Source organism: Hypanus sabinus, chromosome 3 (assembly GCF_030144855.1).
Source record: "Hypanus sabinus isolate sHypSab1 chromosome 3, sHypSab1.hap1, whole genome shotgun sequence".
Lineage (NCBI taxonomy): Eukaryota > Metazoa > Chordata > Chondrichthyes > Myliobatiformes > Dasyatidae > Hypanus > Hypanus sabinus.
The window spans coordinates 66,976,546-67,000,187 of record NC_082708.1 but is presented as its reverse complement, the minus strand read 5'-3'; the positions used below and the strand labels follow the sequence as shown (position 1 = coordinate 67,000,187).

Here is a 23,642-nt window from a genome sequence, read left to right as displayed (position 1 = left end):
AATTAAAGAGCTGGAAGTACTGGCGCTTTTAAGAAATTTAAAAGTGGATAAATCTCCGGGTCCTGACAGGTTATTCCCCAGGACCTTGAGGGAAGTTTGTGTAGAAATAGCAGGAGCTCTGACGGAGATCTTTAAGATGTCATTAGAAATGGGGATTGTGCCGGAGGATTGGCGTATTGCTCATGTGGTTCCATTGTTTAAAAGGGGTTCTAGAAGTAAGCCTAGCAATTATAGACCTGTCAGTTTGACATCAGTGGTGGGTAAATTAATGGAAAGTATTCTTAGAGATAGCATTACTAATTATCTGGATAGACAGGATCTGATTAGGAGTAGCCAGCATGGATTTGTGCGTGGAAGGTCATGTTTGACAAACCTTATTGAATTTTTTGAAGAAGTTACGAGGAATGTTGACGAGGGTAAGGCAGTGGATGTAGTCTATATGGACTTCAGCAAAGCCTTTGACAAAGTTCCACATGGAAGGTTAGTTAAGAAGGTTCAGTCGTTAGGTATTAATGCTGGAGTAATAAAATGGATTCAACAGTGGCTAGATGGGAGATGCCAGAGAGTAGTGGTGGATAATTGTTTATCGGGATGGAGGCCGGTGACTAGCGGGGTGCCTCAGGGATCTGTTTTGGGCCCAATGTTGTTTGTAATATACATAAATGATCTGGATGATGGGGTGGTAAATTGGATTAGTAAGTATGCCGATGATACTAAGGTAGGAGGTGTTGTGGATAATGAGGTGGGTTTTCAAAGCTTGCAGGGAGATTTATGCCGGTTAGAAGAATGGGCTAAACGTTGGCAGATGGAGTTTAATGCTGAGAAGTGTGAGGTTCTACATTTTGGCAGGAATAATCCAAATAGAACATACAGAGTAAATGGTAGGGCATTGAGGAATGCAGAGGAACAGAGAGATCTAGGAATAACTGTGCATAGTTCCCTGAAAGTGGAGTCTCATGTAGATAGGGTGGTGAAGAGGGCTTTTGGAACGCTGGCCTTTATAAATCAAAGCATTGAGTACAGAAGTTGGGATGTAATGCTAAAGTTGTACAAGGCATTGGTAAGGCCAAATTTGGAATATTGTGTGCAGTTCTGGTCACCGAATTATAGGAAAGATATCAATAAATTAGAGAGAGTGCAGATACGATTTACTAGGATGTTACCTGGGTTTCAGCAATTAAGTTACAGAGAAAGGTTGAACAAGTTAGTTCTCTATTCATTGGAGCGTAGAAGGTTGAGGGGGGATTTGATCGAGGTATTTAAAATTTTGAGAGGGATAGATAGAGTTGATGTGAACAGGCTGTTTCCATTGAGAGTAGGGGAGATTCAAACTAGAGGACATGATTTGAGAGTTAGGGGGCAGAAGTTTAAGGGAAACACGAGGGGGTATTTCTTTACTCAAAGAGTGATAGCTGTGTGGAATGAGCTTCCTGTAGAAGTAGTAGAGGCCAGTTCAGTTGTGTTATTTAAGGTAAAATTGGATAGGTATATGGACAGGAAAGGAGTGGAGGGTTATGGGCTGAGTGCGGGTAGGTGGGACTAGGTGAGATTAAGAGTTTGGCACGGACTAGGAGGGCCAAGATGGCCTGTTTCCGTGCTGTGATTGTTATATGGTTATATGGTTATAATTTGAAGATGGCTTGTGTTCTAGAAGGGGATTCCACTCTATATTACACTACATCATTCTATATTCACTCCACATCAGCGGAGAGGGAAACGTGCCCAAAAGTCTCATGGTGTTAGAATTAAAATTCCATAGTTAATTCCTGGTGTTGTTGTCAATTTTAGAGATTGTGAAAAAAATATACCTGATATAATTCTTCATGTTTTTGTCATTCATTAGTGAATATTCATTAAGGAGAAGGATATTGAATTGTGTAAGGTGTGGGAAACAAGTATGGAAGTTATGGAACCTATGACAATTAAAGAGCTGGAAGTACTGGCGCTTTTAAGAAATTTAAAAGTGGATAAATCTCCGGGTCCTGACAGGTTATTCCCCAGGACCTTGAGGGAAGTTTGTGTAGAAATAGCAGGAGCTCTGACGGAGATCTTTAAGATGTCATTAGAAATGGGGATTGTGCCGGAGGATTGGCGTATTGCTCATGTGGTTCCATTGTTTAAAAGGGGTTCTAGAAGTAAGCCTAGCAATTATAGACCTGTCAGTTTGACATCAGTGGTGGGTAAATTAATGGAAAGTATTCTTAGAGATAGCATTACTAATTATCTGGATAGACAGGATCTGATTAGGAGTAGCCAGCATGGATTTGTGCGTGGAAGGTCATGTTTGACAAACCTTATTGAATTTTTTGAAGAAGTTACGAGGAATGTTGACGAGGGTAAGGCAGTGGATGTAGTCTATATGGACTTCAGCAAAGCCTTTGACAAAGTTCCACATGGAAGGTTAGTTAAGAAGGTTCAGTCGTTAGGTATTAATGCTGGAGTAATAAAATGGATTCAACAGTGGCTAGATGGGAGATGCCAGAGAGTAGTGGTGGATAATTGTTTATCGGGATGGAGGCCGGTGACTAGCGGGGTACCTCAGGGATCTGTTTTGGGCCCAATGTTGTTTGTAATATAAAAAAATGATCTGGATGATGGGGTGGTAAATTGGATTAGTAAGTATGCCGATGATACTAAGATAGGAGGTGTTGTGGATAATGAGGTGGGTTTTCAAAGCTTGCAGGGAGATTTATGCCAGATAGAAGAATGGGCTGAACGTTGGCAGATGGAGTTTAATGCTGAGAAGTGTGAGGTTCTACATTTTGGCAGGAATAATCCAAATAGAACATACTTGGTAAATGGTAGGGCATTGAGGAATGCAGAGGAACAGAGAGATCTAGAAATAACAGTGCATAGTTCCCTGAAGGTGGAGTCTCATGTAGATAGGGTGGTGAAGAAGGCTTTTGGAATGCTGGCCTTTATAAATCAAAACATTGGGTACAGAAGTTGGAATGTAATGTTAAAATTGTACAAGGCATTGGTAAGGCCAAATTTAGAATATTGTGTGCAGTTCTGGTCACCGAATTATAGGAAAGATATAAATAAATTAGAGAGAGTGCAGAGACGATTTACTAGGATGTTACCTGGGTTTCAGCACTTAAGTTACAGAGAAAGGTTGAACAAGTTAGGTCTCTATTCATTGGAGCGTAGAAGGTTGAGGGGGGATTTGATCGAGGTATTTAAAATTTTGAGAGGGATAGATAGAGTTGACGTGAATAGGTTGTTTCCATTGAGAGTAGGGGAGATTCAAACGAGAGGACATGATTTGAGAGTTAGGGGGCAGAAGTTTTAGGGAAATACGAGGGGGTATTTCTTTACTCAGAGTGTGATAGCTGTGTGGAATGAGCTTCCTGTAGAAGTAGTAGAGGCCAGTTCAGTTGTGTCATTTAAGGTAAAATTGGATAGGTATATGGACAGGAAAGGAGTGGAGGGTTATGGGCTGAGTGCGGGTAGGTGGAATTAGGTGAGATTAAGAGTTCGGCATGGACTAAGAGGGCTGAGATGGCCTGTTTCCATGCTGTGATTGTTATATGATTATATGGTTATATGTTATATTTATTATAATAATGGCTTATAATATCTTATGAACATTCTACTTAATTTACATTTTCTGTTGTTGGATCAGAGTTAACTTTAAACATTTATATGCTTCGTATTTTAAATGGTGCATTTTATATTCCTCGATACATAATGTAAATGGAGAACCATTGTTCATATTATAAATGATGTTACTTTAGCTATCTTTGTAGAGTAGGCTTGTCAGCATTAGTAGCAACAAAAGAACAAGTGGACTACACTGTTGAGGGGCAATTTTGGAATGACTCCATTTATATTTACTGTCAGCAGTGATGTACCTCAGGGCGCAGATGAAAAAGTGTGTATCACATCTGCAGACGTGCTGACAGATCTGGAATTCTAATGCAAGTGCAGCATTCCAACACTGCCCTGCTTCTGGCATTTTAATTACAGTTTAAAGCTACATTAAAGTGAGAAACCCATGCAGAATTTCTCAGTCATGTGATAAAAGTATCATGATATTTGGGTGGCTGAGGTCACAATTGGTTGGCTCTGAGGAATGGTTCAAATCTGCACTCTTCCTGCAGATTTGTGCACTTTGTTCCATTATGTACTTGCTGATAGATAGCTAGGCTGTCTCTGTTATGATCCGAGTGAACCATAAGAACAGAAGTAGGTTCAGGCTATTTGGCACACTGGGTCTGATCCACTATTCATTATGGCTGATTTATTATCCCCCTGAATCTTATTCTCCTGCCTTATCTCCTCTGATGCTCTGAGTAATCAAGAATACATCAACCTCTGCTTTAAATATACCCAATGACTTGGCCTCCACAACTGTCTGTGGCAATGAATTCCACAGACTCACCACCCTCTTTCTTCATCTCTTCTAAATGGATGCTTCTCTATTCTGAAGCTGTGTCCTTTGGTTCAAACATAGAGTAACCTGTTAATCCCTTGTAAATGGGCTGAGGCAGTACAGCTCTTTTTATCTCTTGTTCTTCAAGAATGGTTACCTTTACTATATCTGTTTAAATTGGATCTCTTCTGGCTAATCAGCATTCTTTATTTCTTTTTATCTAGAGAAACTGCGCAGAATGTGCCCCTCTGGCCTTTTGAGCCATGCCGCCCAGCAACCCCCGACACCCCCAATTAGACCCTAACCTAATCACGGGGCAATTTACAATGACCAGTTAGCCTATCGACCAGTTTGTCTTTGGACTGCAAGAGGCATTCAGAGCACCCACAGAAAACCCATGGGAAAGACATACAGAAACTCCATATGGATGATGCCGGGATTGAACTTGGAACCCCGACACCCCAAGTGCCGTGCTAACTACTAGGCTAAAATGGCACCCCAATTCTAATGTTTAGTAGGAATCCATCCTATTTATGTTGTTAGATGGATGTTACAGAGAACTAGTAGACTTCAGACTATCAACTGGATGAAAACAAATGTGCAAACTCGTGGTATCATTGATTTTAAAAAAGTCATGATTCTATCTTTAATTTACAGACTTCAAACTTCACTTGATAGCAAGAAACCTCAAGAGGCTAGAAATAAAATTCCACACTACTGCTTTGAGAAGACAGATGTGCTAGGAGAAAATAGCCTATCATCCATTCAGCAATGTTCGTGAAAGATTCTAGTGCCATTGATTCTGCGTGGTTTGAGAGGAGATGCTGTGTTTAGATTGCATCAAGTTTCTAAGAGTTTGAAGTCAGATTGAATGGGACATAACAGTGAAGAAATCTGTTAGTTGTAAATATTACCAGTTTCAAAAACAGGGAAAATGGATTCCAACAATGTGGTGATGCTGAAGTCAATGTGGAACACTTGGAAATTGGCTCTTTTACTAATCAAGAACATTGTATACAGAGGCAAACTAGTAACAGAAAAATGACTTGCAGAAGTGTAACACTTTTAGTAAAGCAAGGATATCATGGCATGTCAGCAGAGTAATATAAATCAACATATTGACTTGATAAAATTATTAATGGAGACACTAGGACAAAAACAACATTATAGGAGTGAGGGGTCTCAGAGACTGAAAAAGAGGGGGTGCGTGGGTTTAACTGAGGAATTTCAGAACTCAAGTATCTTGGTAGCTGATGACATGTTTGCTGATATTCATGGACAAGTGAAAGACAAGAATTAGAAGAGTACACATATCTCAATGTCTGATTCGGCTTGAAAATATTAAAAGGGGCAAGACAGTGGAATGATTGAATCATTTAACCACAAGAATGGTAGTTTAAGATCAAGGCTTTAATTAATCTAAGTGTGAACTTGGAAGTTGGTGGAGAAGTTTAGCATAGTTTCACATTCATGAAGAATGAAATGAAGAAAATTAACCAGGGATGTATTGTCTGGAAATTAAAGGCATGATTGAGGCTTTCAGCAGCAATGATCAGAGGCAAGACATTTGGGTGATGTTATGGAGAGAGAAATAGTTGTGATGTTACTAATGGAAGGTCTGATATTCAAATCAGATTGAAATTTGAGTGGCTTGGTGATGCACTATAGTTTCATAGCCCCGAAGTCTCTGGTTCAGTCCTGACCATGGATGGAGTCTGCATATTCTCGTCGTGGCTGGGATTTTCCAGTGGGTGCTCTAAGTGCTTTTCATGTCCTAAAGATTTAATAGTAGGATTTTCTGCTGTAAATTAATCCTTAACTGTACACAGGTGGCAAAAGATTTAATGGGGATTTAATGGGCACAGGAAAGAGAATAAGTTGCAGAGGTACAGGGAAATGATAGAGGGCATCAAGTTGATGGGATTGCTCTGCAAGAAGCCATCATGGATTTGATTGGCTGAATAGTCTAGTGTAGTAAGTGTAGCAGAAATTTAAAACACCACGCATCAGTTCCAAATAGTCCTTAGTGATGGGAAATGAAGACAATCATTTTGGGCCTCACTGCTCATCCAGCATTGGATGTAGTTAAAACAATCTGACAATTTAGAACCAATGTCAAACGATGGTAGTGAGGGAAGTTGGCTGTCATTAACATACATCTTAAACACGTTTTGCCTTTTTGGAGCAGTATGCAGGTACAGGCTAAACTGGAAATTAAACTGAACAGATGGGAGTCACTCACTTTGATCCTGTTCTGCTTGCATAGTTAGTGGTTGGTGTTAATGATTCCTTATGTCAGGTTAGTGATATGAAAATTTACTTTGATCTTACTTTACTTTTTTCACTTTCTGGAAGAGCATTACCCTGGCATTAGAGAAAAGTAATACAAAATGCTTTTAAGTATCATGCCTTTATTGTAACTCTCCATCTTCTCGAAAAAGTGTTGATTTTGTGGGGCACAGTTCCATGCCTTTGGCTTTTCTCCATCAACAAGCTGCTGTCTGAGTATTCCAAATATATAAACTGCATTTTATATTTGATTAATAGAAATTATTTGTACTTTTAAACACATTATAGTTTTTGCACTGTGTGTTTTCCATCAATCTTGCTTAACACTTTGTTGTTTTAAGTTTCCACATGCTAATAATTAATTTCCATTTTAACCTACCTGTTGACTTTTAAAAATATTTTTTAAAATATCTTGAGCAACACACGCAAAATGCTGGAGGAACTCTGCAGGTCAGGCAGCATCTATAGAAATGAGCAAGCAGTCAATGTTTTGAGCTGAAATCTTTTACCAGGACTAAAAAAAAAGGGATGCCAGAAAAAAGTGAGGGGAGGAGAAAGAAGACAAGGTGATTGGTGAAGCCAGGTGGGTGAAGTGAGAAGCTGGGAGATGATAAATGGAAAATGCAGGGGGCTGGAGGAGAAGGAATCTGATAAGAGAGGAGAGTGGATCATGGAATAAAGGAAAGGAGGGCAAGAGGGAAGGGAGAGGGGAAAAATAACTAAGTTGAATAAATTGATGTTAATGCCACCAAGACGTTGCTTCTCCAACTTGAGAGTGGTCTCTTAGTGGCAGAAGAGGAGGCTCTGGACCAACATGTCAGAACAGGAATGGGGAGAGGAAATTAAGTAGTTGGCCACCAGGAAATTCTGCTTTTTGAGGTGCCAACAAAATGGTCCCTCAATCCACATTGGGTCTCACCAATGTAGAGGAGGAAAGTAGACAACCCTAACCTCTGCAGGTGAGGCGTTGCCTCACCTGGAAGGACTGTTGGATCTGTACGGAGGTGAGGAGATGGTGAATGGGCAGATGTAGCACTTTGCTGCTTGCAGGAATATGTGCTAGGAGGGAGATTAATAGGGTGGGATGAATGGACAAAAGAATCACAGACCCCTGCAGAAAGTGAAGAGTGGGGGGAAGCAAAGATATGTTTGGTTACAGAGTCCTGTTGAAGATGGTGGAAGGTGCAGAGAATGGCTGTAGAGGCTCATAGGGTGGTAGGTAAGAACAAGAGGAACTCTCTCCCTGTTAAGGTGGCAACAAGATACAGTGAGTGCAGGAAGTGCAGAAGATGCGGGTGAGGGCAGCAATAATGGTGGAGGAAGGGAAGCCTTGTTCTTTGAAGAAGGAGAACATCGCTGATGTCCTAGAAAGGAAAGCTGCATCCTGGGAACAGATATGTAGGAGATGAAGGAATGGGGTAAAGGGAATGGCATTCTTATAGGAGATGGGGTGGGAAGAGGTACCATCAGGATAGCCATGGGAATCAGTAGGTTTATAAAAGATATGGGTAGACAATTTGCCTGCAGTGATGGAAAAAAAGAGATAGAGAAAGGATAGAGAGATACCAGGAATGGACCAAATAAATTTAAGGGCAGGGTGAAAGTTGGAGGAAAAGTTGATGAAATTGAGGAGTTCAGCATGGGTACATGAAGCAACTGCTAGGGAAGTCTTGAAACATGGACTGTTCCACGTAGCCAACAAAAAAGCAGGCATTCCTAGGGCCTGTGTAGGTTCCCATAGCTACACACTGAGTTTGGAGAAAGTGAGAGGGGCCGAAAGAGCAACTGTTAAAAGGGAGGACCGGTTCAGCCAGACGGAGGAGAGTGGTGGAGGGCAACTGGTCGGGCCTTCTGTCAAGAAGCAAGCAGCCGAAGTGCTAAACCTGCCCATTCACCTCCTCCCTCTCCTCCATTCAGGGCCCCAAGCTGTACTGACATGTTGGCACATGGCCTCCTTTACTGCCATGATGACGCCTTTCTCAGATTGGAGGAGTAACATCTCATATTCAATCTAGGCAGCCTCAACCTGATGGCATGAAGGTCGATTTCTCCAACTTACAGTATTTTCCCCTTCCCTCTTATGTCCCACTCTGGCCTCTTATGTCTCCTTCTCACCTGACTATCTCCACCTACTGGTACCCCTTCTCCTTCTCTTTCTCCCATGATCCACTCTCCTCTCCTATCAGATTCCTTCTTCTCCAGTCCTTTGTCTTTTCCACTTAGTAGCTCCTAGTTTCTCACTTCATTCCCCTCTCCCATACATCTGGCTTCACTTTTACCTTGTCCTCCTTTCCCTCCTGTCACCTCTTATTCTGGCATCTTTCCCTTCCTTTCCAGTCCTTATGAAGGGTCACGGCCAGAAATATTGTCTGTTTATTCATTTCCATTGATGCTGCCTGACCTGCTGAGTTCCTCCAGCCATTGTGTGTGTTGCTGTGGATTTCCAGCATCTGCAGAATCTCTTGTGTTTTTAAAAGACCTTATTTATTTTCCTCTTGGCGCCATTGGCTGTAATTCTCACATCAGGTACAGATGGTTTATCGCTTTGTTAGGTGACCATATCTTTCATCATCCCATCCATCTCCATCTTCATTCTGACTGGCATTAGTTGGATAGCCATTTTCTTTCAAATACATGTGCACATGTACGTACACGTTTAGAGTTATTTCCATCCAAATGTAATGACATGGGGACAATAATTGATTAGAAAACCACTTCACATTTGGCACACATTTAAAAATGATAGATATTTTTCACTCTGCAGAAGCTTAAATTGAACATGTTGCTTTTTTAATGGTAGGTGCAGAAACGAGCTGAGTAACAAATGAACGTGAGAAGTACAGCGACAAATGGACACTCTGATTGCAGCCTACTCAAATGTGGCAACAGAAGTGAATTTCCTGGGAAGATGTACAGTATTTAAAATTTCAGCTCATATTTATAAGTACCAGACATCGAATCAGCAGTATGCCTCTGTTAACTTGGCATACTCAGAACTTTGATGTGACACACATTCTGGAGTACTGGATGTTATTCAATTAAACAATTATCCAAACTATGCCCCAACACTTTGTTAATTTACCTTTTTTTCCATTGAACCCAGAAAGTTTCAAGGGAGTGTGGGAAATAGACCCGGTGACTTCTAAGGAGGCTTTGGAAACAGGGTCCCAGCAAGTTTGTTTGGAGTATGGAAACCAGGTACCCATGTGTTAGGGGGAGCAGAGGAAATGGTGTCCCGTTCTGTTAGCAGGAATGTGGAAATAATTACACCCTGATGTACAAGGGGAAGAGCAGGAACAGGTGTATTCGAGGAAGTATGGGAACTAGGATTCTGATATATTTCGGGGGCATGGTTATCAGCATCTTGTGATCTGGAGGCTGAATCATAGGATCTTCAACTGTTAGTGATTTTAGGGCCACAAAATGCAGGGGTAGTGTCTTGCAGGTGGTGACTTGGAAAAGAGAACAGGGCCATATTCTACAGGCTCTTCAGCCCAGAATGTTGTGCCAACTTTGATAGCAATTTACACTAAAGGTACTTACTCCTCCTGTGTATCATTCATATCCCTTTTTTCCCGTCATATTTATATGTCTATCTAAAGTCCTTGTAATGATTACCAACAAACCACTTGCAGTACCAGAGGAACCAACATACTGGACCACTGTTACACAGTTACTGTTACATCAATAGCAGTTACCGTGCTATCCCAGGCCCACACTTTGGAAAGTCTGACCTACTCCCTGAGTAGAGGCAGAGACTGAACACTGCAGCACCAGCAGTGAGGACCAAGAAGGAGACACAGGAGCACTTAGAGGAATGCTTTGAATCAGTGGACTGGACTGCATTCAGGAATTCTTCTTCATGTCTGAATGAGTACACTACAGCTGTCACTGACTTCAGAAACTTCTGCCATCCGATTTCTGAGTGGACATTAAACCCATAAATACTACCTCACTACTTTTTAAAAAATATATATTTTTGCACTAATTGTTTAACTATTCAATATATATACTTACTGTAATTCACAGTTAATTGCATTGGAGACCTGATTCTGATTCTGAACTCCATCAAGCACCCTGCTTCCACTGCTATCTTTGGTCACTCATTCCAGGCACCACCACTATCTGTGTAAACAAAATCTTTAAACTTTTTCCTTTAATCTTCAAAGGATGACCTTAGGTGTTTGACATTTCTATCCTGGGGAAAGATTTGGACTGATTATATTATCTCTGCCTCTAATAATTGAAAATAAAACTCTATCAAGGTTCGGATATTCATAAAAGAAGGTTTTACTGATGCTCCATTTGATTGGGCCACAGTCTTAAAATAAGGGTTGTTCATTCAAGTCAGAGAATGTCTGCATGCAACAGCTGGTGAAACTTTGGAATTCCTTACAGAAAATTGTGATTGATGGGTGTCTTCTTCAGCTCAGGATATATTTACAAACAAACTGATGCTGTCTAATGTTTAAAAACCTGCAGGATTAAGGCTAGTATGTACTGCTGACATACAGTGCCTATAAAAATTATCTTCCCCACCAGAAGTTTTCATGTTTTTTTGTTTTACAACATTGAATCACAATGGATCTAATTTGGCCTTTTTGACACTGATGAACAGAAAAATACTCTTTCATGTCAAGGTGAAAACAGATCTTTGCAAAATGATCTAAATAAATTATAGATATAAAACACAAATTAATTGATTGCATAAGTATTTCCCCCCCCCCCTTTAATATGACACAGCAAATCATCACTGGTGCAGCCAGTTGGTTTTAGAAGTCACATAATTAGTTAATGGAGACCACCTGTGTGCAGTCATGGTGTTTCAATTGATTGTTGTAAATATACACTGTATTTGGAAGGTCCAACTGCTGGTGAGTCAGCATCCTGGCAAAAACACCATGAAGACAGAAAAACACTGAGCAACTCCATGAAAAGTTTATTGAAAAGCACAAGTCAGGAGATTGATACAAGAACATTTCCAGGTCACTGAATATCAAGTCGATCAACAAGAAATGGAAAGAATATGGCACAGCTGTAAATCTGCCTAGAGCAGACTGTCCTCAAAAACTGAGTGACCATGCAAGAAGGGGACTAGTGGGGGAAGCCACCAAGAGACCTATGGCAACTCTGGAGGAGTTACAATCTTCAGAGGCTAAGATGGGAGAGACTGCATACAACAACTGTCATCCGGTACGACACCAGCCACAGCTCTATGTGAGAGTGGCAAAGAGAAAGCCATCGTTGGAAATAGCTCACATGAAATCTCAGCTAGAATTTGCCAGAAGGCATGTGGGAGACTGAAGTCAGTTGGAAGAAGTTTCTATGGTCTGATGAAACCAAAATTGAGGTCTTTGGCCATCAGACTAAACACTATGGTGTAAGCCAATCACTGCACATCACCAAAAACACTCCATTCCTACCATGAAGCATGCAGCAGGCCCTGGAAAGCTTATGAAGGTTGATGGTAAAATACAGGAAAATCCTGGAGGAAAACCTGATGCAGTCAACAAGAGAACTGCAACTTTAGAGAAGATGTGTTTACCAGCAAGACAATGACCCCAAACATAAAGTCAAAGGTGCACAGAAATGGCTTAAAAACAACAAAGTTAATGTCCTGAAGTTGCCAAGTCAGGGTTCTGAACTCAATTCAATTGAGAATTTGAGGCTGCACTTGAAAAGGGCTGCTTACTCAAAATCCCCATGCAATCTGACAGAGCTTGAGTAGTTTTGAAAAGAAGAATGAGGAAAAATTGCAAAGCTGAATGAGACATATCCACACAGTCTCAAGGCTGCAATTGCTGCCAAAGATGCATCTACTAAATACTGATTTGAAGGGGATGAGTAATTATGCAATAAATTATTTTATGTTCAATAATTGTTATACATTTAGACTAATCTGTAGAAATTTGCTTTCACTTTGACATGAAAGAGTCTTTTCTGTTGATCAGTTTCAAAAAACCCAGATTAGATCCACTGTGATTCAATGTTGCAAAACAGTAAAACATGAAAACTTCCAAGGGGAGGGTGGGGTGAATATTTTTATAGGCACTGTAAATGATCAACGAGACTGAATAACTGAACAGACTTAATTGGTCAAAAGGCCTACTCTTAATCCATTTCTTATGATTCCTTTCCAAATCACCTCAACTCAGTGTCAGTCTGGTGCTTTTTTTTTGTTGTACCAACACTTTGGGATCTTGAACACAATGATTAAATCTCCCATCATTCTGTATTCATCATCAGCTTCCACAGCCTTTCAATGCAGCAGAAACCCCTCATTTCTGGAACCATTCCAGTAATTCTTCCATCATCTTAAGGCCAGCTTGCAGCTCTTTATTATAGAGTCATAGAGGAACGCAGTACAGAAACCAGCCCTTCAGCCCATCTAGTCCATGCCAACCATTTAATCTGCATTCTGCATTCAAACTGCATTGGGACCATAGCCTCCGTATCTGTACTGTCCATGTACCTATTCAAATCTCTTAAACTTTGAAAGCAAGCTTGGAGGCACCACTTGTGCTGGCAGCTTAGTCCACACTCTCACGAACCACTGAGTGAAGTTTCCCTTAAACATTTCAGTTTTATCCTTAACCCATGACTTCTAGTTGTAGTCCCACCCAACTTCAGTGTGTTACGAACCCCGTAACTGAGTCACTTACCAGCAAAGATAGAGAGGTCCGTTGAAGTCTGATGGTACTATTTTTAACGGTATTTATTGATAAAAATACACAAAAATAATATCAATGCAAACATACAGATAATATACGTCATCAATACTAAATCTAAAAGCGCGGGTATAATAATAATCAATAAGAAATAGCTCTATCATTGTCTAGGGGATAATGTATTGTACAATGGAAATATAAAAGTCACTTTAGTTCATTCAGGCTGCAGCCTTAGGTTGGAGTCAAGAGAGACAGATGTTGGAACTTGCCCGTTTTCCTTTTTATGATGTCGATCCTTCGAAATGTCGTCGGCGGTGATCTCTTCTTTAGCTAAGTCGTCTTCCATGGTAAGGCCTCAATCCCGGGCAACGGGAAAGGACACACGTGGGCCCTCCACCGGCTGTCGCTATTAAACACTGTCACGGGATTTCTAGCATTTCTCCTGGTGCGTCTAAAGGGGTTGTTCCCCAGACCCTCTTTTATCCTTACTCACAGGGTCTCAGATGTCAATCAGGTTGGGAGGATGCCATCCCCCAACCAGCCCATGTTGCTCATTCCTTGAGGGCTTCGATGAATAGCACAGTGCTCAATACACAATTCCGTCTCCAAGAGACAACGGCCGTATCCCGTGACTTTGTATTGCTGAGCGGCCAGGACATTCCAAACCCCTTGTGTCTTTCTCTCATTTCCTGGGTCTCATGACCTGAATTAATAGCGATCTTGTGATTCTCAAAAAGGAGGGGGCTACTTTGTACCCTTCGGCCACTCAGAGTTGGGGCACAGGCGTAACAAGTGGAAAAAGTCTGCTTGCTTATACCCTATCTACACCCCTCATAATGTTGTATAAGTCTATCAAATCTCCTCTCAATCTTCTAAGTTCTAAAGAATACAGTCCTAACCTATTCAATATTTACTTATAAGTCAGGTCCTCCAGACACAGCAACATTCCTGTAAATTTTCTTTGTTTTTCTTGTTTACGTCTTCCCTGAAGGTAGGTGATCAAAACTGTACTCAAGACTCCAAATTAGACCTCACAAACATCTTACACAAATTCAAAATAACAGCCCATCTTCTATACACAATACATTGATTTATGTAGGCCAATGTGCCAAAATCTTTTTTGTGACCCTTTCTGCCTGTGATGCCACTTTCAATGAATTATGTACCTGTGTTCTCAGATCCCTTTGTTCTACTGCATTCTACAGTGCCTTATCGTTTACTCTGTAAGTCCTACCCTGGATGGTCCTACTAAAGTGCAAAACCTCACACTTGCCTGCGTAAAATTCCATCTCCCATTTTTCAGCCCATTTTTCCAGTTGAAGCAGATCCCTCTGCAAGCTATGATAACCTTCCTCACTGTCCACTACACCCCCAATCTTGGTGCAATCTGCAAATTTGCTAATCCAGTTAACCACATTATTATCCAGATTGTTAATATAGATGACAAACAACAATGAACCCAACACCAAATCTTGCAACACTCCACTAGTTACAAGTCTCCAGTCAGAGAGGTAACCATTCACTCTGTGGCTTCTCTCCCAAAGCGAATGTCTAATCCAGTTCACTACCTCATCTTGAATGCTGAGTGACTGAACATTCTTGACTAGCTTCCCATGTGGGACCTTGTCAAATGCTTTACTAAACTCCATGAAGACAACATACACTGCCTTGCCTTCATCGACTTTCCTGGTAACTTGTTGAAAAAATCTCTGTAAGATCGGTTAGACATGACCTACCATGCATGAAGCCATGCTGACTATCCTTTATCAGACCGTCTATCCAAATACTTGGACAGTATATCCGGTCCCTTAGATTATCTTCCAATAACTTTCCACAACTGATGTCAGGCTCACTGGCCTATAATTTCCTGGTTTATGTTGAGAGCCTTTTTTAAACAGTGGAACAAGATTGGCTAACCTCCAATCCTCTGGTCCTTCTCATGTTGCTAAGGATGATTTAAATATTTCTTGCAGGGCTGCGGCAATTTCTGCACTTGCCTCCTGTAGGGTCCGAGCGAACACCTTGTCAGGCCCTTGGGATTTATCCACCATGATTTGCCTCAGGGTAGCAAACACCTCCTCCTCTGTAAAGTTCCATGAAAGTGATGCCACTTTGCCTCACTTCTGTTGACTCAGTATCTGTCTCCCATGTAAATACAGACGCAAAGAGTGCATTTTAGATCTCCATTCCCCTATCTGTTTGGCTCCACACGTGGATTACCATTCAGGTCTTCCAGAGGACCAATTTTGTCCTTTGTAATTATTTTGCTCCTAAGATATCTATAGAATCCCTTGGGATTCTCCTTCATCTTGTCTGCTAGGGCAACCTCATGCCCTATTTCAGCCCTCCTGATTTAAGTTCCCTTGTATTTCTCGTACTCCATAAGCACCTCATTTGTTCCTACTTGCCCATATCTGCTATGCATCTCCTTTTTTCTGTCAATATCTCTTGAAAACCAAGGTTCCCTACACTTGTTATCTTTACCTTTTATTCTGACAGGCACATACAAGCTTTGTGCCCCCAACATTTCACTTTTGAAGGTCTCGCACTTTCCAATTACACCTTTGCCAGAAACCAGCCTGTCCCAATCCACACTTGCCCAATCATTTCTGATATAATCAAAATTGGCTTTTCTACAATTTAGAATCTCAGCCCAAGGACCAGACTGATTTTTTTGCATATTTGCATTGGAACTAATGGCATTGTGGTCACTGGATGGAAAGCGTTCCCCTACACAAACTTCTGTCACCTGCCCTGTCTCAATCCCTAACAGCAGATCCAGTGTCACAAGCTCTCTCGTTGGGACTTCTACATACTGATGAAGGAAACTTTCCTAAACACATTTAACAATCTCTATCCTATCTAGACCTTTTAAAGTATGTATGGGATTCCCAATCAATATGTGGAAAATTAAAATGACCTACTACAATAAACTTGTGCTTCTGGCAACAGTCTGCGATCTCTTTGCAAGTTTGTTCCTCTAAATTCCTAGGAGCATTGGTTGGTCTAAAATATAGTCCCACTAATCTTTCTTATTTCTCAGTTCCACCCATTACACCTCATTTGTCGAGTTCTCCAGTCTGTCCTGATGGAGCACTGCCAGTTCATTTTCCCTGACTAGTAACACCACTCCTCCTCATTTAGACTGCTCTGTCACATCTAAAGCAATGGAACCCCAGAATATTGAGCTGCCAGTCCTGCCCCTCCTGCAACCCAGTGTCAGTAATGGCTACAACGTCATAATTTCAGGTGTTGATCCATGCCCTGAGCTCATCTGCCTTTCCTACAATATTTCTCACATTGAAGCATACATGGCTAAGGGCACTAGTCACCCTATGCTCAACCTCTTGATCCCTGACTTTGTCTAAGGTCTTACCAACATTTACCTCACAATCTCTCCACTAACTGCTCTGGCACTCTGGTTCCCATCCCCCTGCAATGCTAGTTTAAACCCCATCAAGCAGCATTAATAAAGCTTCCCACTAGGACATTAGTCCCCCTCAAGTTCAGGTGCAAACTGTCCCTCCTGTACAGGTCCTATCTTCCCTGGAAGAGAGCCGAGTAATCCAATAATCTTGTGCCCTCCCTCCTACACCAACTCCTTAGTCACGTATTAAATGGTATAATCTTCCTAGTTCTGGCCTCACTAGCATGTGGCATAGGTAGCAGTCTTGAGATCAGAACCCTGGAAGTCCTGCCTTTTAACTTAGCACCTAACTTCCTGTGCAGAAACTCATCACAGGTCTACTCAAGCCATTGGTATTGATGCACCATCAATAACTCACTCTGAGACGTAAAGGCGAGATATCAGCTTTTATTGACTGGAAGAAGGAACAAGCACTGAGTGACCACCATACTACATCCTGGAGACTGAGAGGCCGGGCTCAGGCCTCAATCGCCTTTATACAGGGGTCTGTGGGAGGAGCCACAGGAGCAGTCAGCAGGGGGCGTGTCCAGACAGGTATATGTAGTTCACCACAGGTACCTACATGGACCACGGCCTCTGACTGGTCATCTTCCACTTAAGAATGCTGAGGACTCAATCTGAGATGTCCCAGACCCTGGCATCCGGAAGCAACGTACTATCTGGGAATTTCATTCTCACCACAGAATCTTTTGACTGTTCCTCTAACAAATCCCCTATCACCACAGCTTTTGTCTTCTCCCCCCCCCCCCTTCCCTTCTGAGTCACAGAGCCAGACTCAGTGCCAGAGACCCAACCACTGTGACTTTCCTCTGTCAGGTCAACACCCAACACTATCCAGAATGATATACCTTTGCTGAGAGGGATAGCCACAGGAGTGCTCTGTACTGTCGCCTTAACCCTTTTCTCCTTCCTGACTGTCACAGTTTGCTGTGTTCTGCATCTTGGGTGTAACTACCTCTCTATATGTCCTATCTGTCACCCCCTCAGCCTCCTGAAAGATCTGGAGTTCATCCATTTCCAGCTCCAACTCCTTAACATAGATTGTTAGAAGCTGCAGCTGGATCCACTTCTTGTAGCTGTAGTCATCAGGGACACTGGAGGTCTCCCTCCCTTCTCACATCCTGCAAGAGGAACATTCAACTACTCTGCCTGCATATCTACTGCCCTAACAAAGCAGATAAAGAAGGAAAGAAAAAAAAATAACCTACTGTTTTCCTTTTCTTTGCTTTCTCTGACTAAAGCCTTAAAGAGCTAAAGCCTTTAACACCTGCCGGACGATGCTGAGGATGTTCTACGAGTCTGTGGTGGCCAGTGCTATCATGTTTGCTGTTGTGTGCTGGGGCAGCAGGCTGAGGGTAGCAGACACCAACAGAATCAACAAACTCATTCGTAAGGCCAGTGATGTTGTGGGGGTGGAACTGGACTCTCTGATGGTGGTGTCTGAAAAGAGGATGCCATCTTGGACAATGACTCCCATCCACTCCATAGTGTACTGGTTAGGCACAGGAGTACGTTCAGCCAGAGACTCATTCCACCGAGATGCAACACTGAGCATCATAGGAAGTCATTCCTGCCTGTAGCCATCAAACTTTACAACTCCTCCCTCAGAGTGTCAGACACCCTGAGCCAATAGGCTGGTCCTGGACTTATTTCCACTTGGCATGATTAACTTATTATTTACTTATTTATGGCTTTATATTGCTATATTTCTTCATTATTCTTGGTTGGTGCGGCTGTAACGAAACCCAATTTCCCCTCGGGATCAATAAAGAATGTCTGTTTGTCTGTCCATCTGTCTCAAGATCACCACTCTGACTCTGTCCACTCAGACAACAGCCACTGTGACGATGGCTGCTACATTTGCCCTGGCCTTCCTTTAATTTTCTCTTGCTAATCAATCCCAAACACGGATTGTTCAGTGGTCAGAGCTGAACTGTGCTGCTGTGATTCGCTGCTGCCTTTTTCTACTCGGGCAGTGGACCTGAGTGAAATCGCCTCCTCAAACGTCTGCTGGCCAGATTGGTTGCTGGACGACGCCCAATATTCTATGAATTTCATTATAAGCTAGCAAATTCAAGAGGAACTAAGAGATAACTTGAGTGTGGAGGACTTAGTGTCTGGAGACGCTTCAAAATGCTCTATACTTTTGCACTGCACTGTTACGGTATCAGTCCCTTAAACATTTTCTGTAAGTATTTCTGCAGTTGGTCATGATGTTCATTGGTTACATCACAACAATAAACTTCCCCCACCCATTTTACCTTTATTAAAAGCTACACTTAAATAGTATTTATTTCACAGACAAGATGCAATTATATATTTTTATGATGTGATCATATGGATTTTTAACTTTTTTTATCATTTGCAGGAAAATATCAACATTGAGGAAGCAGCTCAGAGTCTGGTGAAACACATCATTGCCAGTGAGAATGATCTAGCACGATCTGCTGAATCTGACGTGGTCACTCCGACACTCAAATCCTTCAGAAGCAATGGCAACTGCTCATCTTGCTTCAAGGCTTAGACTTCCAAGGCTTATAAATCAAGATTTCATTCTAACTACATTTCTGTCACAGATTTCTTACTAAGTTGCAACATTGACATTTACAATAGAGACATTTTTTAGTCAGATCTTGGAAGATGATGGGGTTGGACACAAAAGTAAATGCAGTTCAGTAATAAATTTTTCCACTTCCGTTGGATGTGTAACATGTGAAGCAGCCTGGGGATGTTTTCTTAGGAGTAAGAAATTAAAGGAAAGTTTGTGTTATTAAAAATGGATTTCACTGTATTGGATTGACTTTAAAGATGATACAGCTTGCATGCTTGGGAATCAAAGAAACAAGAGATTAAAATTCAACTTTATTGAGACTAATTGGGCTGTTTCGGTGGTGGAGAAAATTAGGCAGGATGTTTATCAAGAGGCTGATCTAGCACATTCCATCTGTGCCCTACCAAAACTGAATCTCACCCGGCAGGCATCATTTTCATTATCAGCAGAAAGGAAGACTGCCTTTTTACATAATATGTTCACGTGCTTTTCCATCACTTTACAAAATAAAAATTCATCTTCTATTGCTTCTGTTAAATGAATTTTCTATAACGGCTCTGTTCTGTACTCCTGAAATTTATTTTCGTCAAATTTCGCTTTTAAATTTCCAATTATTCAAGGTGATTTTTCTCCCCATTTCTAAGTAACTACAACACCTTTGCCCTTCCCTTGACTGAGATTAGAGTATTTAATACAGCACGTGACATGGGTCAGACCAGTCAGAATCTGCATTGAATCATAGCTTCATTTCAGCTGGTACTCTGGAAGCACAATCTAGTCAGTCGCAAACTCCAACTCTCACCATGAAGCCTAGTTTAACAGCAAAGCAATCCCTACTTTATTTCCGAACACTTCAATCAAATCACCTCTCTGTTTTCACTCCTTTAAACAGAGCAATCTGAAATTCTTCAATCCATCCATGAAACTAAAATCCTTTATTGTTCTTTTAACATTTTGGATTTCTCTGTATTAAGCATCTTGCATGTATCCTCCCATTTCAACATCCTGCATATCTTTTCTATCACTCTCGATAGTTGCACATTTTGAAATGCTGCGATGTATACTGCACTCTAGTTCAATATATATGAAGGAAACAGTAGTCCTGGTGCACCGTATCATCATCCAGACAGAATTCAACTGCTCACCATATTGTTCCTGGTCCCTTAGACTGTTTTGTATCCAAACTGCTTTTCCTTTCATTCCTAAGATTCCAATTTTGCTGATGAGCTTTTATGTGATATTTGAGCAAATGTCTTCTGAAAGTCCATGTATGAAATACCAACTGCATTGCTGTCAAAACCCTTCTCTCTTATCATATTGGAAAATCCGGACCGATTTGCATTTAACAGATCTGTGCTGATTTTCCTTTGATTACCCATACTTGCCCAAATGTCTTTAAATTTTGTTCCTGACTACTGTTTCTATCAGCTTCCTCAACAAGGTTAAATTTTCAGTCCTCTTGTGAGAAAAGGTATAACATTTCTAGGCACCTGGTCCTCTCGGACTACCTCATGTGTTAAGACTGTGTTAAGTATCTCAGCTGCCACATGTTTGCTAGGATTTTAGCAACAGCTTCATTGATGAAGTGTTTAACATTTCTGCTAATGCCTTTCCTTCCATGCACAGATCTCCTATTGGGTGTCTAATCAGCCTTAACCATCTCCAATCTACACATTCATTATACAACTGCCAAAACAAGATATTTTGATTTCTTAAACTGGAGTATGGTTCAGCTGTTTAAGTACTACGGTGGTTCAGTTATAATGTTCTTATGCTGAGTCTCAAAGGATGGAATGAATTTGTGAAACCCCATTCCAGTACCAGAAAACATAACACAGTTAAGAGCAATGCTGCATTGGCAAAAGTATCAACTTTGAAGTGAACATTAAGAGTTCTATGGTACTATTTGAAGTATTTTAATCTCAAAATTTGCTACCACATTTGCTTACGTAGTGTTACTATACTTCAAAAGTGACGCATTGTCTGTGATGACTTTCTGTAATGAGGTAATAAAGTATACAGACTCTTTGTCCAAATGAGGAAATGTGTTGTATTTTGCTGATTATATTTCTCCAACTTGCACTGTTTCTCATTTTCCAGCAACTAAAATTTACATTTTCAACATGTACAAACAAGCTGGATGAACTCAGCAGGTCGGGCAGCATCGGTAGACTGCTCATTTCAATGGATGCTGCCCAATCTGCTGAGTTCATCCAGCTTGTTTGTACGTGTTGATTTGACCACAGCATCTGCAGTGTACTTTGTGCTTAAAATTTATATTTTTATCTTTATATTTAAATTTATCCATTCTGTCACCCCTGGCCATCTCTACAGTGGTTCCCAACCTTGGGTCTCTAACCCCCCCCCGCTTAATGATATTGGTCCACAGCATGAAGAAAGTTGGGAACCCCTGTCTGACAATTTCTTCAAAGAAATGACATTCTATAAACAACTGGCATCTCAGCCAATACACACAAAATGGAGGAGGCCAGGCAGCATCTATGGAAAGGTGTACAGTCAATGTTTCTGGCTGAAACCCTTCAGCAGGACTTGAAACGTTGAATGGTCTCTTTTCCATAGATGCTGCCTGGCCTGCTGAGTTCCTCCAACATTTTGTGGGTGTTGCTTGGATTTCAGCAACTGCAGGCTTTCTCTTATTTGTGACATTTCAGCCATTATTTTCCTTTTGTTCCATTATGCCCATACATTTCTTCATCATCTCTGTAACCTCTACCTTTCCCTCTAATGCTAGTTTTTATGAGCTTTATATTTTTATTCTTTCTTTGTTTCAATTGAGGATGCTTTTATTTTACATCAAAGGCCTGTTGAACTTAATAATAAGGAGTAATTTTCTCTTTTAAAAAATCTAATTGTAACTCTTATGTTTTCATGTGAAGTAGTGGCGATAGTTCTCTAAAAGAGGAATGTATTAGGGTAATAACTTTTTATTGGACCTTTGCACTGGAAATTCTGGAAAGAGCTGTACTAGATTTAATAAGAGGGCAGCTCTTCTGTTGCCTCTAGTGGCTGCACCCCTCGGGCCCTGCCATTGATCACTAATGGTATCTCTTGCTGGTGTCTTCTGAACGTGAGCTGAGAAGGCCTAGTGAACCCTTTGGAAATAGTAGATTTTCCTCCTTATCTGCTGCATCAGGACCTCCAGTGATGGGGTAGCCGGTACAGCCTATATTCTTCCATATTGTACCACGGATCAACCAGTGCTCAGTGATCAATCAGCTCAGCAATGCTTTCCACCACTTCCCTTCAGTATGAGTGCACCTTCCCTTTAAAAGGCAAGAGGCACAAAGTTATCCCCTGGTGCTCCCTACTCACTGTACTGTGGCCTTTTCTGCGATAAAAAGCCTCTCAACAAGTGATATTATTAAAGCACACCACTTCCTGAAACCTGTTGGGTTGCCTCTATTGTTAAATTGCATTTCTCATGCTGCTTTTGCTAGACAACCAATATAAGTTTTTACATCTCCGATAACATGATTCCTGGTTGCACCGTGTTATTTTTCTTAGTGCACTGTTCTCTGCCACTGAAACAAAATTCACCACCATCTACTACTTAGATGCTCTATACGCTTAAGCATGAAGTCTAGAATCTGAACTGTAGATAAAATGGTAGTGAGATGGGGGTCAGTACATTCTTCTATATGCCACCAGAATCCATGATTTTTAACACCCACACCTTGAGCTTAGAAATCAATAAACACAATCCCCTGCTTATTCATGCACATACATTGTGAATGAAGTCTGGAGTCCAACACAATAACTGTAATTACCAAGTTAACATCATAAAGTGCAGGTGAGCACTGAATGTGCCTATTTGCTGGAGAAACCCACAACAACAGGGCAGCATAAGCATAGGATGGGACCTCTGTTTGACTGCATAGAGTGATGTATATCCAGAGAGAAGTCCTGAATGTATGGGTGCTGATGGACCCAGCATGATCAGAAATGAAGGAGGTGAACAGACGCATTTCCAGAAGTATAAAGATCTGGTCGAGGCATAATGATCCAACCTGTGGTCAAACTTGGTGTAAGCAGCAAGAAATTTCATCAGTCAAAATATGTATATTCTTCTCATTTACCAATGTTCTAATATTCACATGCAGAATATACAGAACATCTCCCCCTACAATACAATATAATCTCACACTTCTTCCACCATTGATGCTGCCGTCACCCATATCTCCTCCATGTCCCAGACATCTGCACTCACCCCCCATCTTCCTGTCACCTTAACAGGGGTAGAGTTTCTCTTGTCTTCACCTACCACTCCATGAGCCTCAGCATCCAACATATCATTCTCTGTAACTTTCACCA

The 23,642-nt window shown here is 41.2% G+C and overlaps 1 protein-coding gene across 1 annotated transcript in view; it reads left to right on the top strand.

The window, feature by feature from the left end:
- Positions 1-21,334, top strand: part of LOC132390770 (ras-related protein Rab-38-like) — a 63,256-nt gene extending 41,922 nt beyond the window's left edge. The window contains exon 3 of the mRNA XM_059963321.1: positions 19,128-21,334. Coding sequence (XP_059819304.1) covers positions 19,128-19,283 — 156 coding nt within the window. The 3' untranslated portion in view covers positions 19,284-21,334. The remainder of the gene's footprint in view (positions 1-19,127) is intronic.
- Positions 21,335-23,642: the final 2,308 nt, after the last annotated feature.